The sequence below is a fragment of the Anneissia japonica genome, unplaced genomic scaffold (genome assembly GCF_011630105.1).
Source record: "Anneissia japonica isolate Jap-2015-1 unplaced genomic scaffold, ASM1163010v1 scaffold287923_len1623670_cov205, whole genome shotgun sequence".
NCBI lineage: Eukaryota > Metazoa > Echinodermata > Crinoidea > Comatulida > Comatulidae > Anneissia > Anneissia japonica.
In genome coordinates, this window is record NW_022721637.1 from 1112611 (window position 1) to 1139207 (window position 26597).

The following is a 26597-nucleotide window of genomic DNA, read 5'->3' on the forward strand; positions in this document are numbered from 1 at the left end:
AGGGAAAAGAACTGCGCTTCATAACCTCAAGGAAGAGGCACATTATAAATGCCCATACCAGTACTAGTAACATCACAAATAAAACGCATTAAACATCAGTAAAATTCATCATATATCTTATCATTTATTTACACGGCCTCAAGTAATTGCACTCAGTGTAATCCACTACATGCGCTGGTTCGTCTCCTTAAGCCAAATAAATATCAAGGCAGTATTCACCCAGCAAAACGCCTAATCGTTTTCACAGTGTTTAAAGATAGGCAAACTCGAGTTATAGCCGGTAAAAATATACACTTGGATACTAATTGCTTATAAGGTTCTTTGCTTACCTGCAGGATTTACTGGGTATTTTGGCATAATTATGAAAGTAAAAATATGGAGGCAGCCAAAAAAAAAAAAGAATGAATGAGGGAACAAGAAGCAAGTTAAAAAAAAAATGTTTACATTGTCCTTTTATTTTTGTCAGTACATAGTCAATAGACCTTTCCGGAGTGTCAGTCAAACTTAACAACTGACCAATCAAAACCGCGCTAGGAGTACGCGCGCGTCTCAAAACATGTGCTGTCCTACAAACGCACGCGTTTGCGTATGTTTTTACGCACTGTCGTTTTTGTGGGACCTTAGCAACAATATCCAAGGAGCGGGGCTTAGTGGAAAGGTCCATTAATTGTAAATTGATTGATTAAGAGCTGCCATTAGCATGCATTGTGCATGTGACGTCATTATCAGTATGTGACAGTCACTTTGAATAAATAATAAACATTAATACAATTATAAATTAATACATGAATCATTACAGATTAGTGATTAATTTCTTTTATTCTCCTAGAATCTTGGAAAAAAAATTAAAAAAGAACTCCCACCCAATCCGTTTAATATGTGATTCAGTGTGTCTAGTAATTTGGAAACAATTCCAGATCCAACTATTATTAAGTAGATTATTTTGCTTTACTAGTAATATTATTAAACTTATTGATAATAAAAACCAAACAAACGCATAATATTGATGATAAAATTAATACTCGCAATTTTGTTCACACGCAGTCTCAGAGGACAAAACGATTGTAGATGATTACTGAAAAATTGTAACTTGCGATCCAAAAACTCAAGAAAAGATTTTACTGAAGAAAGCTAATGAAAACTTCTTTCAAATATATATTAATTATATCTTGATTATATATTGTAGCTTTAATTTGGTTAATAATTTATTTAATTATTAAAAACATCTACCTACATGCACATGCTACCCCAAAAGGGATATGCAGAAACATTTTTTATTCACATCCCAAATGGTTAAATATACAGTACAATGTGTCTCAGTAAAACCATGCATATAATATATATATATGTATATATATATATATATATATACACACACATACATATATACACATTATATACATACTGTACATATAGATTGCATACATAAAATATACACAACTGCATATTTGTTTCCATGTTAGATTGTCGCTTGTGTTTTCCATTTTTCTGCATCTTCTTTCCGCGCATCCGGTTGCATCTGGTTCCTCATCCCTCCCAGTACGTTTGAGGTTGCCTCAGTCGCTAGTATTAAAGGCTTGATCATTGTGGGGGGTACTTGACGAAGCATGCCCCCAACGGCACCAGATATCCCTTTATGGGAATGCTCCTCTTTAGCGACTTGTACAAGTGTAGTAGCAGTGTTTCCAAGGCCCTGGTATTAGTATGAAAATGATTTGATTTTAGAAAACAAAGATACAAATTACAATTGAGTGTACTGTAGGCTTGATGTAGTTACTATTAAGGGCAGTGTTTGAAAGGAAGGAGTCACTATTGAATGCAATGTGTGATAGAATATTTCTAATAAAGGTGGTGTTTGGTAAAAAGTTGCACAATGGACACACCTTGTGAATACCGGTGCCTTATTGACATCCATTATTATTATTATTACTACTAAGATTTTTTTGGAAATTTTTTTGACTTCTGATTTGTTTTTATATTTTTAGACTTTGCATTAAAGAATGAATTTGAATTGTTCATAGGATAAAAAATATTGGATGGCAGTATTTAAGGAATACGAGTAATATTGTAGCATGATTAGCAATTACTACCAAATGTGCAATAGAAGGTGTCGTATCAAATCCTACCTGTCTGACAACATTCAGGGCATTTGTCATTCCTTCTCGGAGGTCTGCAGGTTGCTTGGCCATTCGGTACTGGGTGCCATTTGCGGCCGTTATTGCCCTGTGGGACACCACACTTGGCCCAGGTGATACCATATCATATGTCATTTCGGCAACACTCTGAAAAATAGGATTACGACCAGTATAATAATATTGTTTGAAGGTTTTCATGGTTAAGTAATAAGAATAGTACTGTTGTATTATTCTAAACTAATAAGAAATTAATTAATCAAATTAATGCAAAGAAATAGTGAATACATTAATACTAGGATAAAAAATATTGGATGGCAGTATTTAAGGAATACGAGTAATATTGTAGCATGATTAGCAATTACTACCAAATGTGCAATAGAAGATGCCGTATCAAATCCTACCTGTCTGACAACATTCAGGGCATTTGTCATTCCTTCTCGGAGGTCTGCAGGTTGCTTGGCCATTCGGTACTGGGTGCCATTTGCGGCCGTTATTGCCCTGTGGGACACCACACTTGGCCCAGGTGATACCATATCATATGTCATTTCGGCAACACTCTGAAAAATAGGATTACGACCAGTATAATAATATTGTTTGAAGGTTTTCATGGTTAAGTAATAAGAATAGTACTGTTGTATTATTCTAAACTAATAAGAAATTAATTAATCAAATTAATGCAAAGAAATAGTGAATACGTTAATACTGAATACAAAGATAATAGTGATAGATGCATACTTGCAAAGCTTGAACACATTTGTTTGTAAGTTCCACTGCAGCCATTGCTGTACTTGTTCCAAATGAGTTAGCACCACGCTGTAGGCCCCGCATTATGCGTCCATCTTTCTTGTATTGTTCAATGGGCAATCGCACCAGATCTACTACTCCTTGAACTGTGAAGGAGACAGAAAAGGAAAGAAGGACAGAGAAAAAAATCAATTAAAACATAGCATGCTGTAACAAAACAAGTATCCATCATTATTTTATTATTTTCATAAAATCTTATAATTTAATATTTTTTTAATATATTACATTAATTTTCAATATTTTAAATAATTTTATTTTTAGGCCAAAAAAACCAACAATATTTTTAGTTAAATTTTTAAAAATGGAATGCAAATGCATTAGGATTCTTTTTGCAATATTCCCTATTTAGTGTATGATATATGAATATATTAATAACTCAATCATATTTGCTTACCAAGTTGGACAAAAGAGTGCATGGGGCCAACTCCACCTAGGATACTAGGTAGTTGTGATTTCTTTATATCTTGTGCCCATTCATTAATGAGGTGCAGGAGCAGTTTATCCACACCAAGCAGTCTGGAAAAATATATTCAAAAGATCATTATCATTAATCTAAAAACACGCCAATGTTTCCTTGTGATTTTCAATTTGTATGTACACACAAAATTTACCAGCCTATTCTAGGATTGATTGGCTGATATAAAAGGGCCTACTTAAATTGAAATAATGCGATGCACTCTAAATGATGTCTCATTACAAGGCTTAGAGAATGCAGATGTCTTTTTAGCTATGAGAAAAAAACCAGGACTGAGGTTTGGAAGGCAAGCATCTTAACCACCAAGCTACAGATCTACTACAGCAACATTGCAGGACTTGAACCCAGGACCCTAGGCAAGCATCTTAACCACTAAGCTAAGGCTCCACTACAGCAACTTTGCAGGATTTGAACCTAGGACACTAGGATTGGAAGGCAAACATCTTAACCACCAAGCTAAACCTCCACAAAACAATGGTGGATTCAAGATGATCAATGTAGCTTACTCACTTTCCCACTCACACCAACGGTGGATGTGGGACGCTGTTTATTTGTGTATTGAATTGATAGCTGAAAGTGTTACAAAACCAAGTTCATTGAACTGAAAATTTTGATACAAAATTTATAATATCTAATCATTTGATGACTAGTAATGATAAAATTTTGTTTTATTATTGGGGCAAAAAAAAAAAAAATTAAACAGATAAATTTCTGATGGTATCAATAGTACGTCATTCTTTAATTTATCGATAATTACTATCTACTTTATTTCCTCTTTGCACGCTTGATGCAGGCAGCACGGCCAACTTAATGGTAAGTCTTGGAAATTGTAGTTATTACTTTAGAATAAAGGAAAGAAGCAAGACTCATCTCCACAACATCTGGGGCACAAATGTAAAAACCATAAACCTATTAGAATATCAATGTCTCAATAATCTGGATAATATATAGTCTGATTGGCTGGATTACTCAGCCAATAAGGCTGTCAGAAAAAAGTAATTTGAGATAATGGTAATTATAGTGGCAATGAAAATAATTAAATATTTTACAATGATGCTAATTAAGTTCAACAGGACGGTCAAATAGATTATAAACCTACTTTATCTTAATGGAGATTCAAATTGCTTGTTCTCTTAAAAGTGAGTTCTACATCCAATGTAATTAGCCGTCGTGCATCCGGGATGGTTTTTCATCAATATTTTTCAAATAAATTACATTTAGTTGAAATGAATGATTTCTCTATAATATTAATGCATTTGTTGACTAATGGCCATGTCCTAAGTAACCTTGAGTTAAGAGGATAGCCAATTTTAATTCTTTATGCTTTTTATACATTATGAAATTGGCAATTTAATAACACTGGGGAAAGGTTGGGGGACTGACTGGTAAAGGAATTTCTCTATATGAGTTTAGCTCTCAACACTGATGGCAGTCGGGTGTGTATTGTTAGGTTTGGGAAATAAAAATGGGTTGGTAGCTTTCTAGGCCTAGGCCATAGGCAAACTTATAAAGGCTACCTAATCTTTCACTACTTCTCAGATAGGATGGTGCACGGTAGGCCTAGGCAGTGCAGATAATTTTTGTATGGTATATTATCAGGCCTGGAAAAGTTTAACAGCAGCTTGTGATATATATACATTGATACTTACCCATGACGATAGTGGATTCTCTTTAATGTCAGTTCTGAGCAATTCAACTGGGCAAGACCGACCAACAACCCAATAAATGTTCCCTATAACAGGAAATTAATGCAGATTAATGCAAACTTAACTAGTCAGTACCAGTGTGAATTACTGTGCTACTGTAATTATTAAATTACCACCCTCCCAAGGAAAACTGATAGGAAGAGTAAGCTTTTGTACTTTATATTATTCCAAACCAATTCAACAGTCAGCAGCAGAAAAAGGTGAGAGTCACATGTATTGAACAAAATAATATTGGCACACTGAACTATTTTTGACCAGACATATATATAATATAATATAATATAAAAAATGTCCATAGTTCTGATTTATATTCCTAGCCCTGGTTAAGAATATGTATAGAAATAATATGGGATGGACATACCTGCTCCATGGTAACTCTCTTGCCCTGATAATCTAAACGGATTGGAACAGCGGGAGAAAATTCCAAAGATCTGTATGAAAAGTAAAAAATATCTGATCAGTTTGAGATACAAAACTTTAAAAAATTAATAATATAGGAATTTATATCATGAATTTTACCAAGCATTATAAGGCACTGGTTGATAATATTATTTCCTCCGGTAATTAAACACACGAATTGGCACAAAGTGCAACCTTCTCCACTACCTGGGAAGCATGCCTAGTCATGCTGCAATTTAATCTCACAGAATAATACATTCAAAGCCACAACATCCTACTAGGCACCCTATTATTGCGGCTTGTTTGGAAAGACACAAACATAAAGCCAAACAACACAACTGAAATGCACAGCGAGAATTTTAACCTACGACCTGACCAACTGCTTCTACTAAAAAATTATTTATTATTCACAAAATGAAAACCTCACCTGAAGTATATAGGTGGAATGGATCCTCTGGAACTGGTGTTGCTGACGTCACTATTCTGGCTTGAGGCAGACGATATGCAGGATGTTCTGGAGGAAAACAAAGATTCTGAAGTACCATGGTTTCCAGCCTCCGATGGAGGAAGCCCAGTCTCGAGTAATGCCGCATCCCCTCCAATGGAAGTTGTACTCGTTGAATTTGATATTGTGTCTGAATCTAAGAAAACACAATTGTAAGTTAGCAAAAAATACATTAAAGATACTGTATACTGCCTGTGATGATTTAACCAACTTGAAAAAACACCAATTCAATAATGGTTATCAATTTGACAAAATGAACTATAATGCTGAGGGTGCGGAGCCATTAAACTGACCTTGAGGAAAGTTCATCCGGCTGACATCACTGGAAACCTCTGTGAAGAAATCACGCAGGAAAAACAAAGCATCTTGATCGACGTTGAGTCTTAATGGTTGAATCGAGATCTTTAAGCAACACTCTTCAGCTGATAGATCTGGATCTGGATGCAGGTGGACTGCCTTAATGAGGACCTACAGAGAAAAGCAATAGCGATCAATGATGTATAATGACATTCAGTACCAACATGTGTATCGTTTTTGAGTTTGCTGGTCTACAAAATAAACCACATGTAAGTGGCAAATTTTGTATTTGCTGTTGGACAGGATAATAAATAAATAAAAATAAAATACATATATATTATTAATAACAATGAAAATATTTATTATGGTAAAAATAACAATAGTGATATTTGTATGATGCTTTAGAGTGGAACTAATAGCTAAGATGCTTGCCTTCCAATGCCAGAGTCCTGGATTCAAATAGCTTGGTCTTTAGCAGCTCCTCTGAAGCCTGGTTTCCATAAAATCGCTCCACTGCTTTCAGTGGAATCGTTGTACTGCATAGCAGTTGACATGTCGACAAACGCGAAGCTCCGCCCAGAAAGTCATGAAAACCTTAGACAATGGCGGCTAGACTTACCGAATTGGCGAAGATTTTCTTTGTTATCAACCTTCTTTAAGAAAGAGAATTCAGGGTAGGCGGTATGCAAATAAATCATATATTCATAGTGTTAATCTATTTCATGGAACATGGCGGGGAAATTGTTGTAAAAGCCTCTGCATTTCGCTCCCAGAAGAAGAGGGAAAAGCTGCCTTCAGTCAACCTTGTTGTCGGCAAAGGCCAAGTCACTGATGCGCACTGCTCGTGTAAATCTGGGTATCTATAACCAAGCATAGACATCTAGGCCTAGGCTCACGTATGTTTTGCGTTTAAACCAGCTGTCTAAGGAAATTAAAATGTCAGAGAAAAAGTTTTTGATTACGTGACTAAATGACGCTTGCTGATTAGTGGGTTTATCTGTCAATCAAATCTCGTTGAGATGTTAATATCGAAGGCTCTCCGATTCGACTGACCCATCAGCATCATTGAAAGCTGCCGGAGATAGCATGTAGCGATTGTATGGAAACCAAGCTTAACCTAAGCCACACCATCATGTAATCATGTAATTGGAGAGTGATTTACTTTAGATGTGAAAGAAATACACAAAAAAAAGAGGTAAATACAGTACATTACCATATTGGCATGAGTTCTCTTTGGTCTCGATTCGGAGGAATATTGATACAGGAATTTATTGATTTGTGATTGGACGAGTCTGTCTCGAATTTCAACATCGTTTATTAGTAAGATTTGACGGGAACACTGCTTTGTATCCTTGCTTCTAACATACTCTTCATGTTGAAAGCGCACCTTGGACAAAAAAAAACAGAAACAAATTTTTTGTAAGAAATGATATAGGTCTCCCTCCAATTAAAGACCACTTTTAGGACCAGTGTTTCTTTGGTCTCTAATTAGAATAATAAATATAAAAGACATTTGTTAATTTGGGACCACAGACAAGTGGTCTTAAATTTGATGTGGTCTTTAAGTAAAGGGAGACCTGTACAACTAATATCTGACCAACTTAGAGACACATAAGTATGGGGTGTTAGCAACTAGTCAGATTTGTACAGGTCAGTTGACCAACTTAGAGACACTTAAGTATGGGTGTTAGTAACTAGTCAGATTTGTACAGGTCAGTTGACCAACTTAGAGACACATAAGTATGGGGTGTTAGCAACTAGTCAGATTTGTACAGGTCAGTTGACCAACTTTTTTTTAGTCAAGTGATCATCTGTCTTCACACGACAAGATCAGTGCAATTGTGTTACCTTGTTGAGTTGCAATTCCATGAGAATGTCCTCATCCCTTCCACATCCCCCTTGCGCTTGCCATCGACTGCTTGACCGTGAGGGGGATGGTGATGAGAAGGAGTTACGACCATGAGATACAGGACTGTTGTTGAAAGAAAATAATTTATTGAAAATAATTTTTTTTCCAGTTGAATCAAAAAACATTTTGCAATTTATAAAAAGCTTCTTACCTGCTTTTATCGTTCAATGAAGAAGAACTTCCAAATGGTTGAGCTGAAAGAAATTTATTGGTAATAATAAGTCTGTTTGTCATAATGGCATAGAATTGTGAATTTGATGCTTGCCTAATAGATAGTATCCTAGAAAAGAGTACCATCTCTGCCTGTCTTTACCCATGAGTATAAATGGGTACCTGGTTGAATGGGAATCCAATAGAATTGTATGAAACATATACCCATCCTATAGGGTGGAAAAAAGGATGCAAAAATTGTATGATTGATCCCGTATATCACCAATAGAAAATTTAAAAAGCAATTTTACATAGCCTGGGGCTGATTGCTATAAAACAGTCTTAAATGGTAGTCGTAACTCCTCGAATAAAGCCGGCTTTATCACTTAGACGGTCTTACTAAAGTCATTCCTCTAAGACCATTGCTATAAAACAGTTTTCCCTAAGACCACTTTGAGTATTGAAACGCGAACAAGCATTCCCTGGTAACGTAAGATTGAGGGCGACATAATGCGTGCTTGACGTGCGCAAATGTATCGAAATGAACATAAATAAACGCCGTAGGCTTATTTTTATAGACGCTGAGAATTGTGCGGGTATTCGTCGTTCGATTCTCCGACTTTGACGATCTAGGCCTAGGTCTTGCCATTGCACTGTTGAATTAATCAGAATGCCACATTGAAAATGATTTATGACCGTTTAAAGCCTCTTCCGTAGGTTTTAAAATTTAAGATGGCTAACTGGTTAGACCGTGGTATAGCAATGGTCTATAATCATAGACCAGTAGTGACGTCACGATTATAGCCGGCTAACCGTTAAGACCGTCTAAAGACCGCTTATAGCAATCTGCCACTGGTATTTAAATATGGGTAAATTAGCTCCCTTAAGTTCTACCAATGTAGGTTAAACTAGAGAAATATTGTATGCAGTGACAGCACTCACAATGTACATATGCCCTGGATCTTTTTACATCATGTGTCTATGACATGTTTATCTGGTGATATTTCATCCGCAAATTGTTTTAGTTTTGCATGGCGTTTTCAATGCAGAATTAGTGCTTTTGAACTTTAGTACATCGTTTAAAATGGATGCACTATCAATACTAATTATGACTGATTAAAATAAAAACAGCAGACATAAATTAATCAAGTTAAAAGACTGACGGCTGGCAGTTAAATATCAAACAACGTGAAGGGTTGCGTACTATTGTTCAAAATATACAAAATTAAATTGACAAGCACCCTCTGTTTCAAAATCTAAAACAACACAGCGTATGATTTTCTCCTACTTTCACTAACCTCTTGCGGAACCGAAGTCCTTCCCGCCATACATCTGCCAAACAATCGTCATTTCCTTTAGTGTGAACCTTTTGAGAGCAGGAGGAAAGTTGTCAGGACTTTTCAACTGATCAGCTTTCTCCAATGGTCGTTTAAAATGATCATTAATTATCCTAATTACTTTCTCTGTCCTGACCTTCACTTCTGGTTCATCGTCCCGGGGCTAGAAAAAAAAAATCAAATTATTCATCTTCAATGAAATGATTATAATGCTCCAACTAAATTTTTATAATTAATTTTTATAATAAATTTTACATCATATTCTACTATTTTCATCAAGACTTAACATGTAATAGTAGATTTTATCTATCATCATCCTTTCAAGACAACTTATTTTCATCATCATGTAATACAACTTAATAAATCATTCAAAAACTGAAAATGTATAAACCAGTGAACCTTTATTAATGTCAATACAATGAAATTAATAGATAAACAGAAAGGAAATACAATTAAAAACAATTTAAACACAATTGTGAGCTGTTGTGACAAATTGAGTTTAACGGTACAAAAAATTAAAAATGAATTATCAATATATTTAGATAGATGACTATATGAGCTTTATTTTGGTCTTTGAATCATGTTCCTAGGTTAAGTAAAACCCGAGTAAGATCATTTTAAAGTTCAGATGTCAAAAAAATATATTTCATATATTATAAAAATATACTTCATATATATACTTAAAATCGCCTCTAAAGATAAACAACTGATAAATTTCGTGTTGGTTTTCCTATCAATTCTGGAAAATAGCTTTACAAAATGTGCCTCAAAAAGATGATTACCTTAGGAAACTCAACTCAGAAATTTTGCTACTGTGAAATATACATATTAAACTAATCAGAAAAATTGAAACCCAATTTTTGTCAAAATATCACTTCAGATATATATTCTTGAATATATCAAACTGGCCTGGCGTACAACAAGACTCCTTTTGTCACGACAGCTCACAATTATTTTATGTTATTATTATTAACATACCCTGAATCCAGTTCCAGGTTCATCTAATATGCAGAACTCGTCATCATCAAATAAATCAGAGTCATCCCCCTCACTCCTTTTGCGACCACCTGTTCCCATTGCTCCAGTTGGGAAGCTCCCATTCTCAGTGTGTTCATTAGGAAAATCATCACTCCTAATGGAGTTGTTCTCATCTGGGAAGTAGTACAATTCAATTGAAGAATCCTCCATGGTAGTAGCAATATTGGTCTCTCCTAAAAACAAAGGTTTATTTTATGTAAATATAACCCAACACAAAACCAAGACTACTTTGATGTATGAGTTTTATTGCACAAATATAAATATAACTTTACTATCCTTTCCATAATTTAGTGAAAATAATCAGAAGAAAATTAATGGAAGAGTACATATACAAGAATCATAATAAAACTATTTGATAGTGGTTGTTTCTAAGAATGACCTCATGGTTCAGCAGCCCTCCACCACCAGTGAAATAAACAATCTCACTAACATCAAAAACTTCTGACTCATTCTCTATTCTCTCCTATTGGTCATCAATTTTACTTATGCATAATTGTTATCACTTCTGTCTCACTTCCATTAGATTCTCGCAAGAGATTTCTGGATAGAAAATAGTATATTTCTAGCATATAGACCAGCTTTAATTCATTGTCAATCCACGCCACACACCACCTCACCTTTGGTCATTGATTCCATTATACTGGATCCATTCACATCCTTCATAGCCTCCTCCATCATATTATGCATCTGATCATAATGGTTGGCCTGACATACTGGACTGTTACTACTGGCAGGCTTCTGTAAACTAGTAGGCTGTAAAATATGCATTTGATATGAGGGCATTTGCTGTGTTGCTATGTAACTTATGACACGCATGAACGGTAAAGGAGACGTGACCTTTACAACGCTGAGAGAGATTGGCCCTTTAATCACCTAGGCCTAGGAAGTACGTCTAGGCCTACTTGGTGTGTACTATTTTCATTACGTTTTTAAGTCTCGTAGAATCTATGTACGAGTTATACAAAACAAATGTTGACTGCTCTAGATTCGGGGAACAGTGAAATCTATAGACCCTCGGTGATGTGGAGACCGTAGCTTATCTTACCTTGGGGCTTCGGCCCTCGGGAAGAAAGGCTACAGTCTCCACATCACCGAGGGGAAATATATTTCACCATTCCCCTCATGAGCTGTCAATACTTGTATACTATGTACTTTCAATTGATATATTTAGTGGTCTAAACTGCTTCTTACATAAAACTACTATTGAACTTAATTTCATAGCTTTATAATTGTTTTATTGTAAACTTCTATTCAATCCTGTTATGGGTAACTACAGTATTGGATGATTTTTAAGTAAAAAAAACTAAACAAAAGATTAGCATTCATTTGATGAAACTGCCAAATAAATTTCCTTTCATTTCTTACCTCAGATACGCCTATATCCGATGCCTGGAGATCAACTGTCTCACTGCAAATCAAATCACCATCATTAGCTAGATACAATATCAACTTAATCAATGCACTGAAGGAATCTGCACACGTCCTTATATGGAAAACATTATTGGATGCAGAAAATTCAATTTGAGGATTCTGTGAATAGAAATTAAACATTAAAAAACATTTGTATTATTATTGGAAATTCCAAGACTACTATAGTAAGCATATATGATATGCTAATGTTAATGTTACTGTTATTTGTAGTGTTATCTAGCTAATTAGATGCACTTACTTTTTCTTTGTTAACATTCATTTTTAAAGAGAGTTCAAATGATCCCATTTCCATAACACAGACAAAATCTGCAGAAGAAATAAGAAAAAAATGTTTTTAAAACTTGACACATAGATTAATACTAGAGTGGAGCCCATCCTCTTTTCTTCGAAAGGTTAATATTTACGTTGATTCACTGTAATGTTATTAGTTTGGTTTTTTTTTCTTTCATTTTTTATCTTGTGTAATGTTACTGTATTTGGGTTTTGGTCAACCGGCTTAGCTACAGTCATTTGGTTCACTTTGGTTGACCCTGGTCTCCCCAAATTTTCAGGGTTTATCTTTTTTTTTTTGTAACTTTCTGTTATGTACATAATGCTGTTAAAAAAGACCGTATAAAAAAAGGAATGAAAATGATAAAGCTCAATTGTTGATTAAAATGCCTTTAACAACATATATTAATATTAAAATAGGGGCAAATTTTATTCCTAAAAATCACAAAATAAAGTAAAAATAGTGATTTTCAACTTACTTTTCTTGAGGTCAATAACCCCTTCATTGCACTTATCCGAGAGAAACAATGCGGCATCATCTACTATAAACCTGCAATCGTTGATAAAATTTAAATGAAAAAAATTAAGTACACAAATGAATGGTGGTGTTGGTAGTCTACAAGTGAAGTACAAACTTGGATAACATTTGGAATAACAAAATGGAATGTTGAAGTCTGTAGTATGTAGGTATTCTTTATACTGCCACACTGTTCATGGGTTTTTCTAATATGGTAATTGTAGGTTACTCAAGTATTCACATCATGAACTAAAACCAGCTCATTTTGTTTGATTGTACAGTACATATTTAAGGATCTGTATATCTGAGATAACTATATAATATAATTTATATAATTACCTCAGAGTATATTATACTACTGTAATTGTTTATACAACTTAAGAGTGGTAATAACTGTACTTACCTAAGTAAAGACTGCTTAGCCTCATACACCAATGTACTGCTTATACTAAATGAGGACAGGGTGATGAATGAGCTTACTGGAAGGTGAATTGGCCTACAGTGAACATTACAAAGAAAAAAAAAAACTTTCTAAATATACAGTTTAAACACAGAATGACATACAAAACAAAAAGGCCTATATGAAAGAATCTAGAGCCCTCATTACCAGCAGATAATACTAAGCATGTATAAAAATTTTGTCTGAATGAAAAAACAATAAAAAATCTAACCTATAATCAATACCACATTCCCAGAAATGTACATGCAGCTCTGTGACTACCCTGGGAAATGTGAATCCAGGCACTGTGTCATCTAAGAGGTCAAACATGGCACCAACTTGGGCAATCCAGCTCTGTTCAGGTTTAGTGACGTAGTGACGTAATGTTGTTGAACGTACACCGACGGCACATACAATACTCTGAAACAAGAACATAAGTAAAATGAGAGAGATTTAGCAACAAAGCCACAGCTCCACTGTATAAACTTACTGTACTGTATCAGCAATTATGTTCTCCATAGACAATTATGGAATTTAGTTCTAAATAATAACACACATGGACTTTATATATTCTTACAACATATAATAAATATACATTTATTAAGGACACATTACCTTAACATTCTTGTCAGGTTCTACAGCCATCTTGACTGCTACAGAGAGCATATTGCTATTTTTATTGTCATCATATTTATTAGCTACTCTGTCATCTGACAGATAAAGACACTTTTTAAGATATTTTGGAACCATACAAGAAAGTGGCTCGAGAGAACCCTCTAGAAGGCAGTTTTCAACTTCAGCTGTAAATATAAAGAGCCAAATAATAATTTAATTGATTTGATAAAGAAAAAATGTGCAAATCCGTTAAAATGTGCATAAAATAACAATAATCACCTCCCCTTTTTCATTAATTTTTAACTCACCAGCATGGTAAAGTACATATCGCTTTCCTTGGATACACAGGTACGTCAGATCCTTATCACCTTTGTATTCATTCACAACAAACAGGTTTCCATCCTCAATTTCAAACATCACTTCGCCATGGCAATCATTTATATCTTCATCATCTTCATTCTAAGAAAAAACAAAGGTTCAAGTGAATATACAAAAACTATTCCTACAGTGCATATTTACTGCAAATAAAGTGATTCAAAACAGATTTTCTAAGAGGACACTTTTACATTTGGGTGGTAGGGGTGATGTTTGCAAAGGCTGCGCAATTCTAAAGTGATGTTTGTATTCTATCAGTTATGAATAAAGCAATATATGCTATGTTTTCTTTCAGCAAAATATTAGTAGGAACTATTGTCCAAGAGTGCTAAACATTGACAATAACTTCAACATAATCATCTTTATTTCCCTTTCACTTACTGCTAATATAGTAGTGCAGTAAAACTTGGAACAGTTGACACCATTATACTTTATGTTTTCAATAGGCAAGTTTATCTTTTGACCACCCACCCCTATGAAATTATACCCTCCAATCTATGATTTATACTGCCAAGGTTAATTATTTCAAACTTTCCTGGGAAGAGTTTTTGCAAGGGGAGGGATTGGTCAATGTTTATATATGTTCCCACAAGAATGAGTATGCCTGGGTATTAGTCTATAGGTTGATAGTCAGTGACAAATGAATTTCCTAGGGGGCAGTTTACCTGTTACCTCATTGCTAAGATAATGAAAATTCTACAAAGTTAGCCCTGTATGTCCTACAGTGTGTTACCTGGATTGGTGTGTGTATAGTGAGTCTTCCATGGCCAACACTCAACGTTAATGCTAAGTAGTTTGAGGAGTTTCTTGGTCCTTGCTGTTGCCGTTGCTTCCTCCGGATTGATGCCTCCTGCATTGTTTGAAATATATCATCATCATCCTCATCATCTGACTCCCAATCTGAATTAAAAAACAAATCACTACAGCAATGCACATAGAGTACTGTATGAGCTATTCCACAGTTTGAGTGCTCTGAGACTCAGGTATAAAGTGCTACATAAACCTACCTACATTACATTACATACAGAAATGTGACATGGCAGTGGAGACAATCAATACAGGGTGTTAATAATAATAGCAGGGGTTTCGTACTTCATTATAAAGCATTAGACAATAAACTTTTAACTCCCTAAGACACTCATAAAGAGACTTAGATTGGAGCATCAAGGATCCCAAACATTCACTAATCAATTATTGTGGGAAAAAAACGGGCTTATTAAGGCCAACTCAGACAGTGCCGTGCAATGCATCCCAACGCGAGTTATCGTTTGGGACCATCTTCAGGTCGTCATGAGAATATTTGGTGCTCATGGTGCGTCTAGTTAGCGTTCAACTCACAAAGACCCAACGCGACAACAAATCACGTCAGAATGTGTTGTACAACACATTCTGAGTTGGATTTTATAAGTATACTTGGGGGTATCTCTCACCTTGATTTTTGAATGATTTGCAATTTCTAAAAGGCTGAGTTGTATCTGGATAAGACGACAATGGAGTTGCTAGATCAAATCCGATTACACTCTGGAAAACATCTGCACTGGTTTCAGTGGGAGTAGGGGCAGTTGGTTGCCATAGCAACAGATCCGTACACAATCTACACAAAGGAAACACAATGAAAGATCATAATCATTCCCCTCTTCATCATCATTCTCATCTTTATCCTCTTCACAATCACTATCATTATTTAAAAATAATATAAATGTTTGAGAAAATATTGGAATTTCAGCTCCTTGTTGAAAGCATATAATGTGCTAACCTGTTATAAATATTATTAAGGAACTCATTATTATATTAATTAGCATATAATGTGCTAACCTGTTATAAATATTATTAAGGAACTCATTATTATAACTCATTATATAATGTGCTAACCTGTTATAAATATTATTAAGGAACTCATTATTAGGAACCAGGATGTTGACCACTGGTAAGTTGATTTCTAGAATAAGTTGCGAGTCTTGATTTGACTTTTCAATGAAATCGCGAATTTCGTCATCATCTCCTGGTATCACCATCTAAAATAAAAAACCCAACATGATTACTTGATCAATAAGATTAAAAAGCAATTACAAATATAATAGAGTAAAGTATGTGCATCTAAATAATCAATGTCAAGTATATAATAAACAAATGAATACATAAATAGTTATAACAAATTTCTCTCTAACCTGATCGCTCTCATACATGACGTTCCTTGATGAAAACGGTGATGGCTCCACTGGCTTTTGAACATAAACGCTCTCAAATGAATTCATTGGTGTTGAATCTAGAGAAGGTTCCTGATCCTGGTCAAACACTGATGTTTGGTTTGGAGGGTGAATCATTATAACCAAACTGCAATTAAAAGATTACAGATAATAATATTAACTAATAATGACAATAACAATATTCTATAAACAATAATAGTATATAATTATTTTATTCTTGATAATTATGTGTGGTACACTTCTAGGCAACATATTGTACAAATATCATTATATAATAATTATTCTGATACAGTATATTGTACCGACCAAAAAATCCTTCTTCATTAATAAAAAAAATGCCTGCACGCAAACCAAATTAATTGGAAGAAGTCCCCTGTGCAATATGTATTATTTCTCTTTGCTATTCCTACCTCGGCCAATCAAATTCCTTGTTTTCACTTTGGCTACGATCTGACTTGGCACTGTTGGCCTTAAAGAATGATACTGGTGCTTCACTTGGATTCATCTGAAACTTACCTAAAGAACAAGATATATTGTTAATATATGCTAGGCAGTGGCTATTGTTGCACCAGTCCTAAACAATTTTTTAACTATGATTGGATATTAATGCGTGTATGAATTGGATTAGACCAATAACATCCAATTAGAATTAGGAATTTGTTTTAGACTGCAATTCATGTTTTAGATGATGTTTGTGTGTATGTGTGGGTGTGTTTGCTCAGGATACATGTATGGGGAAGGGGGATGCGGGGATGTGTTTGATGTAAAAAATTCCAAAACTGAAGCACGCCGACATACCATCCACTTGACGACTTCGTAAAATGAACTTCTTCTCGAGGTTGTCGCTGTCTAGAGTTGTCGATAAATCAACATCTGCAAGTTCTACAAACAAAACTTCTTGCCGCACAGACTTCTTCCACCAGGGGCTGCGTTCAATATCAGTCAGGGGGCGGAAGTCTGGGCAGGGGAATCTATGTAGGACACAACAATAATTATCAATTTATTACTGCAATGTGTTCACAAGGTATATTTACTGATATTTCATAAAGTATGCTGTGTCTAAGCACTTGATCAAAATATGAACAAATATTTTTAATGTACACATTGTAATTTGTATACTGTTTACATTTTTATTTGTACTATAATATTATTAACTTAAGAAAGTATAATACATACTCCAAGTATTGAAATGCACGCCAGCGTGTTGGGATTCAATATTTCAACATTAATTATGTCATCATCAGGAAATTATTAACTTACTTATAGCATTTGTGATTAGCCAGGGGTTTAGGGCAGACCACTTGATGTCTTGGGCTTTAGCCCATGTTATCTCCAGTCACGCTGCTGGTCGATATATATTTTATCTGTGACGAATTTGTAATAAATAAATAAATAAATCTTCAATGACAAAATTTTTGGGCATATGTATCAAAGACCTGTCTTTTTCCTAATGTTGTGGTTCCTTGTATATTGATGCACCTGTGTTTGCCTGGTGGTATTATTTCTCAAACACAATACCTTAGTTTGACAGTGGCCTGCGGACAGGTAGCATTTATATCGATGTGGTATGCTGAGTTTGTTGTATCATCGTCCATGGCTTGTTTAAAGCAAGCTTGTTTCTGTATAGAGAAAAGTAAGTTCGAAATAATAAACTATATATTCATTTATATAATACTGAAAGATATTATTTAAATGGCACTTACTGTACATCAAAATAACAGAAGAAGTATTTAATTTCTTTACTATCTATATAATTTGTAACATAAATAATGTAAAATACTGTACCATATTAGTTGATGTATACATGGATTTAAAAGTCATGTGACCTCCCTGTTGGAAATCTGAAAAAGCTTGGGGATGGAGCAGACTATACAGACGATCTACGATGGTCACATCGAGTTCACAGGTCAACTCGCCAAGCTCAACCTCAATTTTCATTTTCTGTTTACTAGCACGGTGACCAATGCTCTAAGAACAATAAGAAATGCTTATGTAGAAGCTTGGTTATTTCATCTATGCATACCAAGCAAGGGGGCAAAGGGAGGTTAGGAGCACCAGGGTCCTCCAACACCTTGTAGGATGACTTTGGGAACACGATAAGCAAACACAAATATCTAAAGTAAAAATATTATATACATATTTATATTATTGATTTAACTCAAGTGTCTTCTAGTCTTAATTATTCTCTTCGGGGCCCAAAAGTAAAATCAAATTGTCAAAAACTTGAAGGTTGTTGATCTACTACGTGAATGTCTTCATTCATAATTCAAAAATCCTGAATACTTCTAAAGAATATCTTACATCGAAATGGATATGTGGATTAGGAATTAGAAAATTATACTGGGAATGGGTTGGTGACAGGTGTATTTCTGAGAAGGGGTGGGGGCTGTGGTGGATGAATCCATCATTTTATTAGGTATGCCCAAATCAAATATTTTACATTTTTCATATCCATAGGAAGATGAATTTTCCTCTTGGCAGAGTACATAAAATTTCAATAATGTTCACAATAGATTTAAAATGATATTGATCTAAGTAGTACTGATGCTTATCACTATATTATTTGCATTCATCTTGGTTTCTCTTAGCAACAACATGTTTTATTATGGTTAATTGCAATTCCTAACCTCAACTCTGTCTTAATCACAAGGGACTTACATTGTCCGTGCGATCTTTAGATTCAATCTTAATACGTACAGCTGATGTTGACTTTCCTGTAAATTCAGAGTAAGTCTTGCCACTTAAGTTAGAATCCAGCTGATCAAATGTAAGAATCTATAAATATAGAAAACAGGAAATTAGCATAAAAACATCCAATGCCAAGACTTGGTGTATCTGCTTAGAAATAAGCATTTATGTTTAGCGCTCTTGGACTGTTATTCAGTGTAAGTCTCTACTTTTACTTTTTCACTACTGCTGCATGCTAATGTTACTGTTGTTAATTTTTGCTATTTTTCTTCTGTGTGTTCACATTTTTATAGTTGAGTAATTCATTCAATTTTAGATTAAATTAATAAAATATCTAATATATATCAAAATGAATTAAATACAATTTAACAAGACAAGGCAGTTACCTCAGTGTGGTCTGGCTGCAAATCCCCACCCCCCTTCATGGATACATCTGTCTTGTGGTTGTTGAATAGACATTCAAGTAGCTGCAGTGTACCTAGGGACAGCTCAGCAGTGTTGTGCGTCACTGAGTTAATTTGCTTTCTTTCAAGCTCCACGTTACAGGGTGCTGCTACCAGTCTAAAAGACAGAATTTAAAAATCCAGGGTCAAAATTGGGCAGAAACATCCTGGATCTGCACTGTACTTGCACCTGTTTGCCTCTAAATGTTTTATTTCTCTTACAGTATCATATAATTGAAGTGTTGTTTTTGGCTATACTCATCTGTTATGTTGTGAATCAAAAAGATGTGACGGACGGTGTATTATAAATTCATGAATGGTTTTAGAAATAATTTTATTTTTGGTTGTAAAAAGAATTCATCTGATGGAATTTCTTAATTTTTATCTGGGATTCATTTATTTATTTCCATCATACTTAATGAGGGTGAACATTCCAGCTCAAAGGCAGGCCACTGAGCTGATCAATAACCCCCATCCCCAACAACCCTTTACACTGGGATTTAAAATAAGCAAGCATCAACCTAAAAACTCACATACCTGAGATGGTCATAAGGGCATGCAGCAGCGAAGTTCTTCTTCCATTCAGCAGAATCTTTCATTCCGTAGCCCATCTGAAGCTCATCAAAGAAATTCTTGGACATCTCCTGAAGCTTAGTGCTTGTGGACTCTTCCATTATGTGTATAGGGGTGGATGCTGGATCTTCATGTAATATTGTGACTGACATACTAGCAAAGCGAAGTTTATAGTGAGTCACCTCGGCAGTCGAATCATTTCCATATTCTCCAGATGCTGGAATCAAGTAAGAATAAAATCATTGATTAACAATCTACCATTAAGCTTTGTCCACGCTATTAAAACTCTTGTATGCCCATATATGGTCATGATGTGCCTAAATATGGTCATGATGTGATGTCATCATGACCATATTTAGACATGTTACATGTGTTTGTCAAATAAAATGTGATAGTCTGGACAGGGCTTTAGGATATGTAAACTTTTAGTTACTGATCCCATTTCTACTAAAAACAAAAATCCAAACATATATAAGTAAATAAACCTTGTTTTGAATTGTATGAAAATGAGTATGTTACACCTGGTAAAATTGGATATTCAAATTGGGCAAATGCTACTCACTCCTTTTCTTGCGTTTTGAAGATGCCTTAGACGTGGAGTGGGAGCTGTAAGGATTAGCGAGGTGGGGTCTAAAGTATGGCCCACCATACCCCAACCTTGCTAAACTGCTACAACCTAAACACATCACAGCAAACAAATAATTAATAAATAATTAGCAGGATTATTTTTATTCAACAATATTTTCCCTAAAAACAACAAACTTTTTTTAAGTGACTGCCTTGCAGAATAAATCATGATTTTATACATATTAGTATATTAGGAACAGAAATTGGTAAGCAAATTTGAAGGACTGTCAGTGATGACCTGATTACTTTTCTTACTTTTTCATCTTTATTTATTTGAAGCATGTATTTAACAAGTAGGAAATTTCACTTATTATCATTGTCTGAATATAATGTAATAATTTGGTTCGTTCCTAGACCCCATGGTCTAGGACATTCATTTGTATTTTACACATCCAACCCTTTACATAACAAAGTAACAATAACATCTAGAGAACGAAACAAAATAAATCACGTCATCTTATGTAAGCTAAACACAGACATTTTGATAAATTATATAAAACATTACAATCATTTGATGACATTACACGATGGAACTTAAAAATTGTTGGATTTATATAAAAGAAAGATGGAATGAGGTTTTTCCTAATATTATTATAAAGTAGACATACTATCAGAAATCAGAAAGCATGTCGACATCAATTGACCATCCAATGCCACTTCACATCCAGAGGATGAAATTAAGAGATTTGATTCAGAGGATATATTTAAATTTTCAGTATTAAGGATAGCTCGTTGAACTATCATATAACTACTAGGAACTGAATAAATAATTCATACAAATTTAAATGCAATAATATTAAATTTATATAAACACCACAAAAAAATATCAAGCTTCTTAATATTATTTTCAAAAATATCAAAGAAAAAAAAGTCCCAAGGAATAAGTGTGCGAGAAGAGGAATATGATAAAAAAAAATTTAAAAGAGATGGAAGACAGGACAGGTAAACCTTCTAACCTGTTTTAGACGTGTCCGTAGAGGTCGCACTAACATTGCTACTGAACGAGGATTCCATATCTAAGCTTTGAGTTGATATTGACATCGCACTATGCGTCATTGACAAGAACATGTCACTCGATTCTGAAACTAGAAATGCATGTCCCATCATAAATAATAATTATACTCTGTAAAATCCAAAAAAAAAAAATGTGTGCCAAACCACTTCCAATATTATTATACCGGTAAATGAATCTATATTGACAGATAATAACCTCTTCTAGACATTCTCTGGAGCATTTAGGTCATGCTGCAGTGTAGAGTAATGCATAATGAATCTGAATAACATATTCAGTAGCAACATTCTACCTAGTACATTTATTTTCCCGTCAGTGCATATGATTTGGACCAGACTTTAAAGTTGTGATTTTGAACTAGAACAACAACACTGGAAACCACTACCACAATGTTGTCATATCATCATTATCATCATCACCACCACCATCATTATCATCATCACTTCATCAGCATCATCATTTTCTTCGCCATCATTAATTTTCTTCATCATCATCATGTCCCTATGTCATGTATAACACTGCCAGACACTTATCTGGCATATTTCTGATGGATGGAATACAGTGCACAACTGTATAGCTCTGTCTATAGTGCCTACCTAGAGATTGGCCCATAAACATTTGTGAATCATCATCTAACCCCCATGGCTCTCTGCGTATCCTTTCACCGTAGCTAGGCGTAATCTGCTCTTGGAGGGCTGTCTCTACCCTCCTGTAGTCTTCATATGCCATAGGCTTGTTCTGTGTGTTTGAAGATGAGGAAGCTAACAGAAAACAAGGAGATTGTACAGTAGTGTTAATAAAGCTTCATTGAGTAATCATCACAATGCTGGAAAAGGAGGGGGAGGCTAAAGATACACAAAAATACTTGTACACATGACAGCTGCTAAACTAAAATATCTTGTTGGTACTGTCTGTACTTACTGGTTCAGTAAGCAGGATTGTAAATAAATGTCTACAATTTAATTACTTACCAGGAGTACTGAACCCATTTAGAAGCTCTGTCAAGAAGTTGATCTGCTTTGGTGAGAAGAACCAATTCATTGATCCCAAGAAACACTCCACTTCAGCCTTAGGTTACAAGAATATTTCAATTAATATTTCATTAAAGTACCATTACATGTATTAAGGTAAAGGTAGGAGAATAACTCATATTGCAGCGTCATTGTGCTAAATTGCGTACAGGCATGGTGCTTATAGTAGCTTCATGTTCACATCATTTCCATGACAGGGCTGAAATGAATCGCGCATCGGGGTAACCCCCCACTCTTGCGAAAGATGCAATGGGTTCTTCAAAATGCACACAAGCCAGATATGTACACTGCAATTCCATTTTAAGTCTTTATCCAAGAAGTTTTTGTTCTACCAACCAAGAAATTTAGTAATCAAATCCAAATGAAAGCCCAAAACCATTGTGAGTAACAGACATATTATCTTGATCATGGTAACACCCTCTATAATAATAATTTTAAGTAACAAGTAATAATAATCTGCTTACCTTTGGTCCACTCAGTGCTTCATTCTGCTTTATTTTAATCTTCAGCTCCTGCTTCCCTGTACAACTACCAATGACTGCCGATTCCAGCATGGGCTTGTCCTGTGTTGGCGGTTTTGCTGAGATTCCTCTCTCCATCTGCTGATGCTGTGGCGGCATTGGAGGTGAGTAAGCTAGAGATTCAAATGGCTGTGGTGACTGAAGAGGTTCACTTGTGCTCTCTGACGATTCTCTTCTTTCCTCTGAAAATTCTTCACAATGCACAGTAAGACCAAACATCTGTAGGTTCTTGACTGCTACAGCAGCTGGTTCGAATCTCTTTGGCATCCCTGGGTCGACACTACTTCCTTGGTCAGACATGTCTTTAGCCACATCATCAAAGTAGTTGATTCTAAAATTATTTATTATTTGTTAATGCCAGTGATCCTCCAGTGATCAGTAAAGAAGCTCTAGATTTTTCGCTCAGATAAGGAGCTCTAAGAATACCCAGCTGATTGATTAATACAGTAGATCTTTTTTGGAGCTCAGATGAGGGCAGGTTGAGTGCTGATTGATTAATAGATCTATTTTAGAGCTCAGATGAGGGCGGGCTGAGCAGGCTGATTGACAAATAGATCTTCTTTGGATGGGTGACCGTTAGGGCCAATATACTCTAAGCCTCTATTATACTGCCCTTCATCGGAGCTTTCGAAATTACGAGAACTTGTTTTATTAGATAAGCTAAAGCTCAGTCCACAACACTATCAAACTTTATATGACAACCTTATGTGATATGCCAATATATGGGTATGTGATGTCATATTACACCCAATCCCCAATTATGGGTATATCAATTATATATCTCAACATGGCAACATCAATTGCACTCACCTTTGTATTCTAATTTCTGCTGCAATTCCAGATGAAGATTTCAATGGCAAATGTTCCAGTCTAATACAAGTGTCAGTAAGAGACACTTCCACTCTTGTTAAGACTGAAAGAAATCATATTCTTTGAGGTTGTTTACATAAAAGCACAATTAATAAGGAAATCCAGAATTATTATGAGCTTGTTACTATCTTCCTTGACAGCAACTACCGAACTTAGCATTGTATAAAATTGGAACCTAGGACCTTGGGTTTGGTTGGGAGGCATGGACCTTGGGTTTGGGTGGGAGGCACGCCTAATAAATATGCTTCATGTCTACTTTTGACTAACTGAGTTTCAGTTTTGAACAACATTGAACAAATGCCTCTGCTTTTTTAATGAACAATAGTTTCACTGCAGTACAGTACCTGATTCAATAGTCTGGGCAAACATCTCTAGGCCCTCTAAAGGCTTAGTGTCCTCTGCCTGCTGCTCGCCTTCTGAGGGATCCTGTTTCAAGCATTCCTGGGCAAGTTGCATACTGTTTGTCATACTCATGCTGCTCCACATAGAGTTAACAGAGTTCCCAAATGCTGTAGGAGATAATTAATCAAAAACAAACATCAATCAATCATAGCTTACTGCATAAAAAAATAAAATTGCAATTAATGGGTACAGTAGAACAGCAAGAATAATTAGGTTGAGAGAAATGACACTGTTTACCCAGTATATTTTACAGATAACACAGACTAAAATAACACATACTTTCAAAAAAACAAAAAAAAAATAAAAAAAATATGTACATTTTATTGGTGTAATTTTTTGCCCTACCTTACGTGGAAATGTACTAAATACTCAGTACATGTACTGAATACTCAGTACATGTGAAAACAATTGCGAAAGAATCCAGTTATTGTCTATTCCATAACGACAATAACAATTAATGTATTAACAAATGTAGATTTCCTATTTTGTTAAAATTCTGAAACTTCAACAACCACCCCCCCCCCCCACCACCACTTTCACATCAATTTTAAATTAGTTTCACAGATCACTAAACTCAACTGCTTAATTCCCCACCTGAAGGATAACATACAAATTTTTAAACCTTGTACAGTACATACAGGGAGACTATAACGCTTGAGTTGAGCAACTTAACTGGTTATTCTCCCAGTGTTGATCCCAATCAGATTTATCTAATTTCGTTTTTTGCTGTATTTGTAAAATACGTACCTGCATCCGTTTCACTCCTGTATTTTGGCTGAAGAGTAATAGTCATCCCTTTAACCTCAACCTTGCTGTTTGCTGTAAGCAGTGCCTTCCATGGTATTGATACTGTTATACTTCCAATCACTCCATCACGAATCTCTACTGGGGCATTCGCATTGTTCAGTAGCTCATTTAACGCCTTAAAAACATTATAAAACGTGCATTCAGTGATTTACAACAAGATTTGTTAAACTTGTTAAAAATTTCTTTAAAATCCTTTAAAAATTCAAAACTGAATATCAAATTATATGAATGATACTAATATAATGATTCCTTAAAATTTAAGATTGGGAATGAATACAAAATTGGCTATGAATTAATGTTTTATCATTCTTGTTCTTTATCATTTATTTGTTCTTTGTATTTGTTTTATTTTCAAGTAATCTATGATTTTAATTCCTGAATAAAATGAAATGAATGAAAATGACTGATAATTACTTTAGTCTAGTCTGTTCACAATTCAGCTGAGGGAAAATCCCAAATTAGCCTAGGCCTAGACATACTACTGTATAGGCCTAGGCCTAGTCTGATACTGGTTTGGGGCTTGCAAAATTCCAAAATCATGCAGACATATTATGATGAGTAGCCAGGCATTAGTCAACCTCCTCCTGCATGGTCAGATCATCGTGTCACCTACTCCAAACACATCAAATTAAATTTACTATAAGTCATATTCCTGATGTGATAATCAAACATGGTATTTTTTGAGATCCTGGAAAACGTCTAGGCCTCAGCCCAGCCCTACTACTTACCCAAACATCAAGACGAACGTCAGTTACTGTACCAGTTCCATTATACAAATCTACACTGAGTTGATCAAGCGTCAACTTTTCCTCAAGAAAACTCCCAACATAATGCTGTAATAGGTACCTACACGCTTTCTTTTTTATATAATCTGGCCATGGAAAAAACCAAGGCATTGTGAAGATTGTGAAGTCTACCTATATTCGGCTATTTTCTCAGTAAAATTATTTAAAAGAAACAATCAAGCAAAAGTACTCTGCTTATTGTTATCGCTGACATGTTTGTTTTGTCGAA

At 34.9% G+C, this 26597-nt stretch overlaps 1 protein-coding gene across 1 annotated transcript; it reads right to left on the reverse strand.

Moving 5' to 3' along the window:
- Positions 1-99: 99 nt before the first annotated feature.
- LOC117111646 (autophagy-related protein 2 homolog A-like) lies at positions 100-26597 on the reverse strand. Its single transcript, XM_033254613.1, has 41 exons — positions 26312-26597; positions 25524-25698; positions 24719-24883; positions 24315-24417; positions 23448-23835; positions 22924-23020; positions 22549-22713; positions 21897-22025; positions 20876-20989; positions 20278-20530; positions 19684-19858; positions 19268-19384; positions 18395-18577; positions 18128-18228; positions 17408-17580; positions 17020-17125; positions 16571-16736; positions 16275-16417; positions 15833-15996; positions 15136-15302; positions 14336-14486; positions 14028-14212; positions 13645-13832; positions 13377-13469; positions 12936-13006; positions 12425-12492; positions 12121-12285; positions 11373-11508; positions 10696-10928; positions 9679-9880; positions 8382-8424; positions 8170-8293; positions 7535-7708; positions 6318-6492; positions 5947-6160; positions 5482-5551; positions 5064-5146; positions 3334-3455; positions 2871-3025; positions 2537-2692; positions 100-1693 (listed from the first exon to the last, which is right to left on the reverse strand). The coding sequence occupies exons 1-41, from the start codon at positions 26477-26479 to the stop codon at positions 1460-1462; spliced, it is 6294 nt and encodes a 2097-aa protein (XP_033110504.1). The 5' UTR covers positions 26480-26597; the 3' UTR covers positions 100-1459.

Coding starts and splice junctions, on each gene's coding strand:
- LOC117111646 (XM_033254613.1), bottom strand. CDS start 26,479: ATGCCTTGGTTTTTTCCATGGCCAGATTATATAAAAAAGAAAGCGTGT. Junction 19,859..20,277: donor TGCCCTTATGACCATCTCAG/GTATGTGAGTTT, acceptor TCTGTCTTTTAG/ACTGGTAGCAGCACCCTGTA. Junction 15,303..15,832: donor CAAATCATTCAAAAATCAAG/GTGAGAGATACC, acceptor TTTTTAATTCAG/ATTGGGAGTCAGATGATGAG.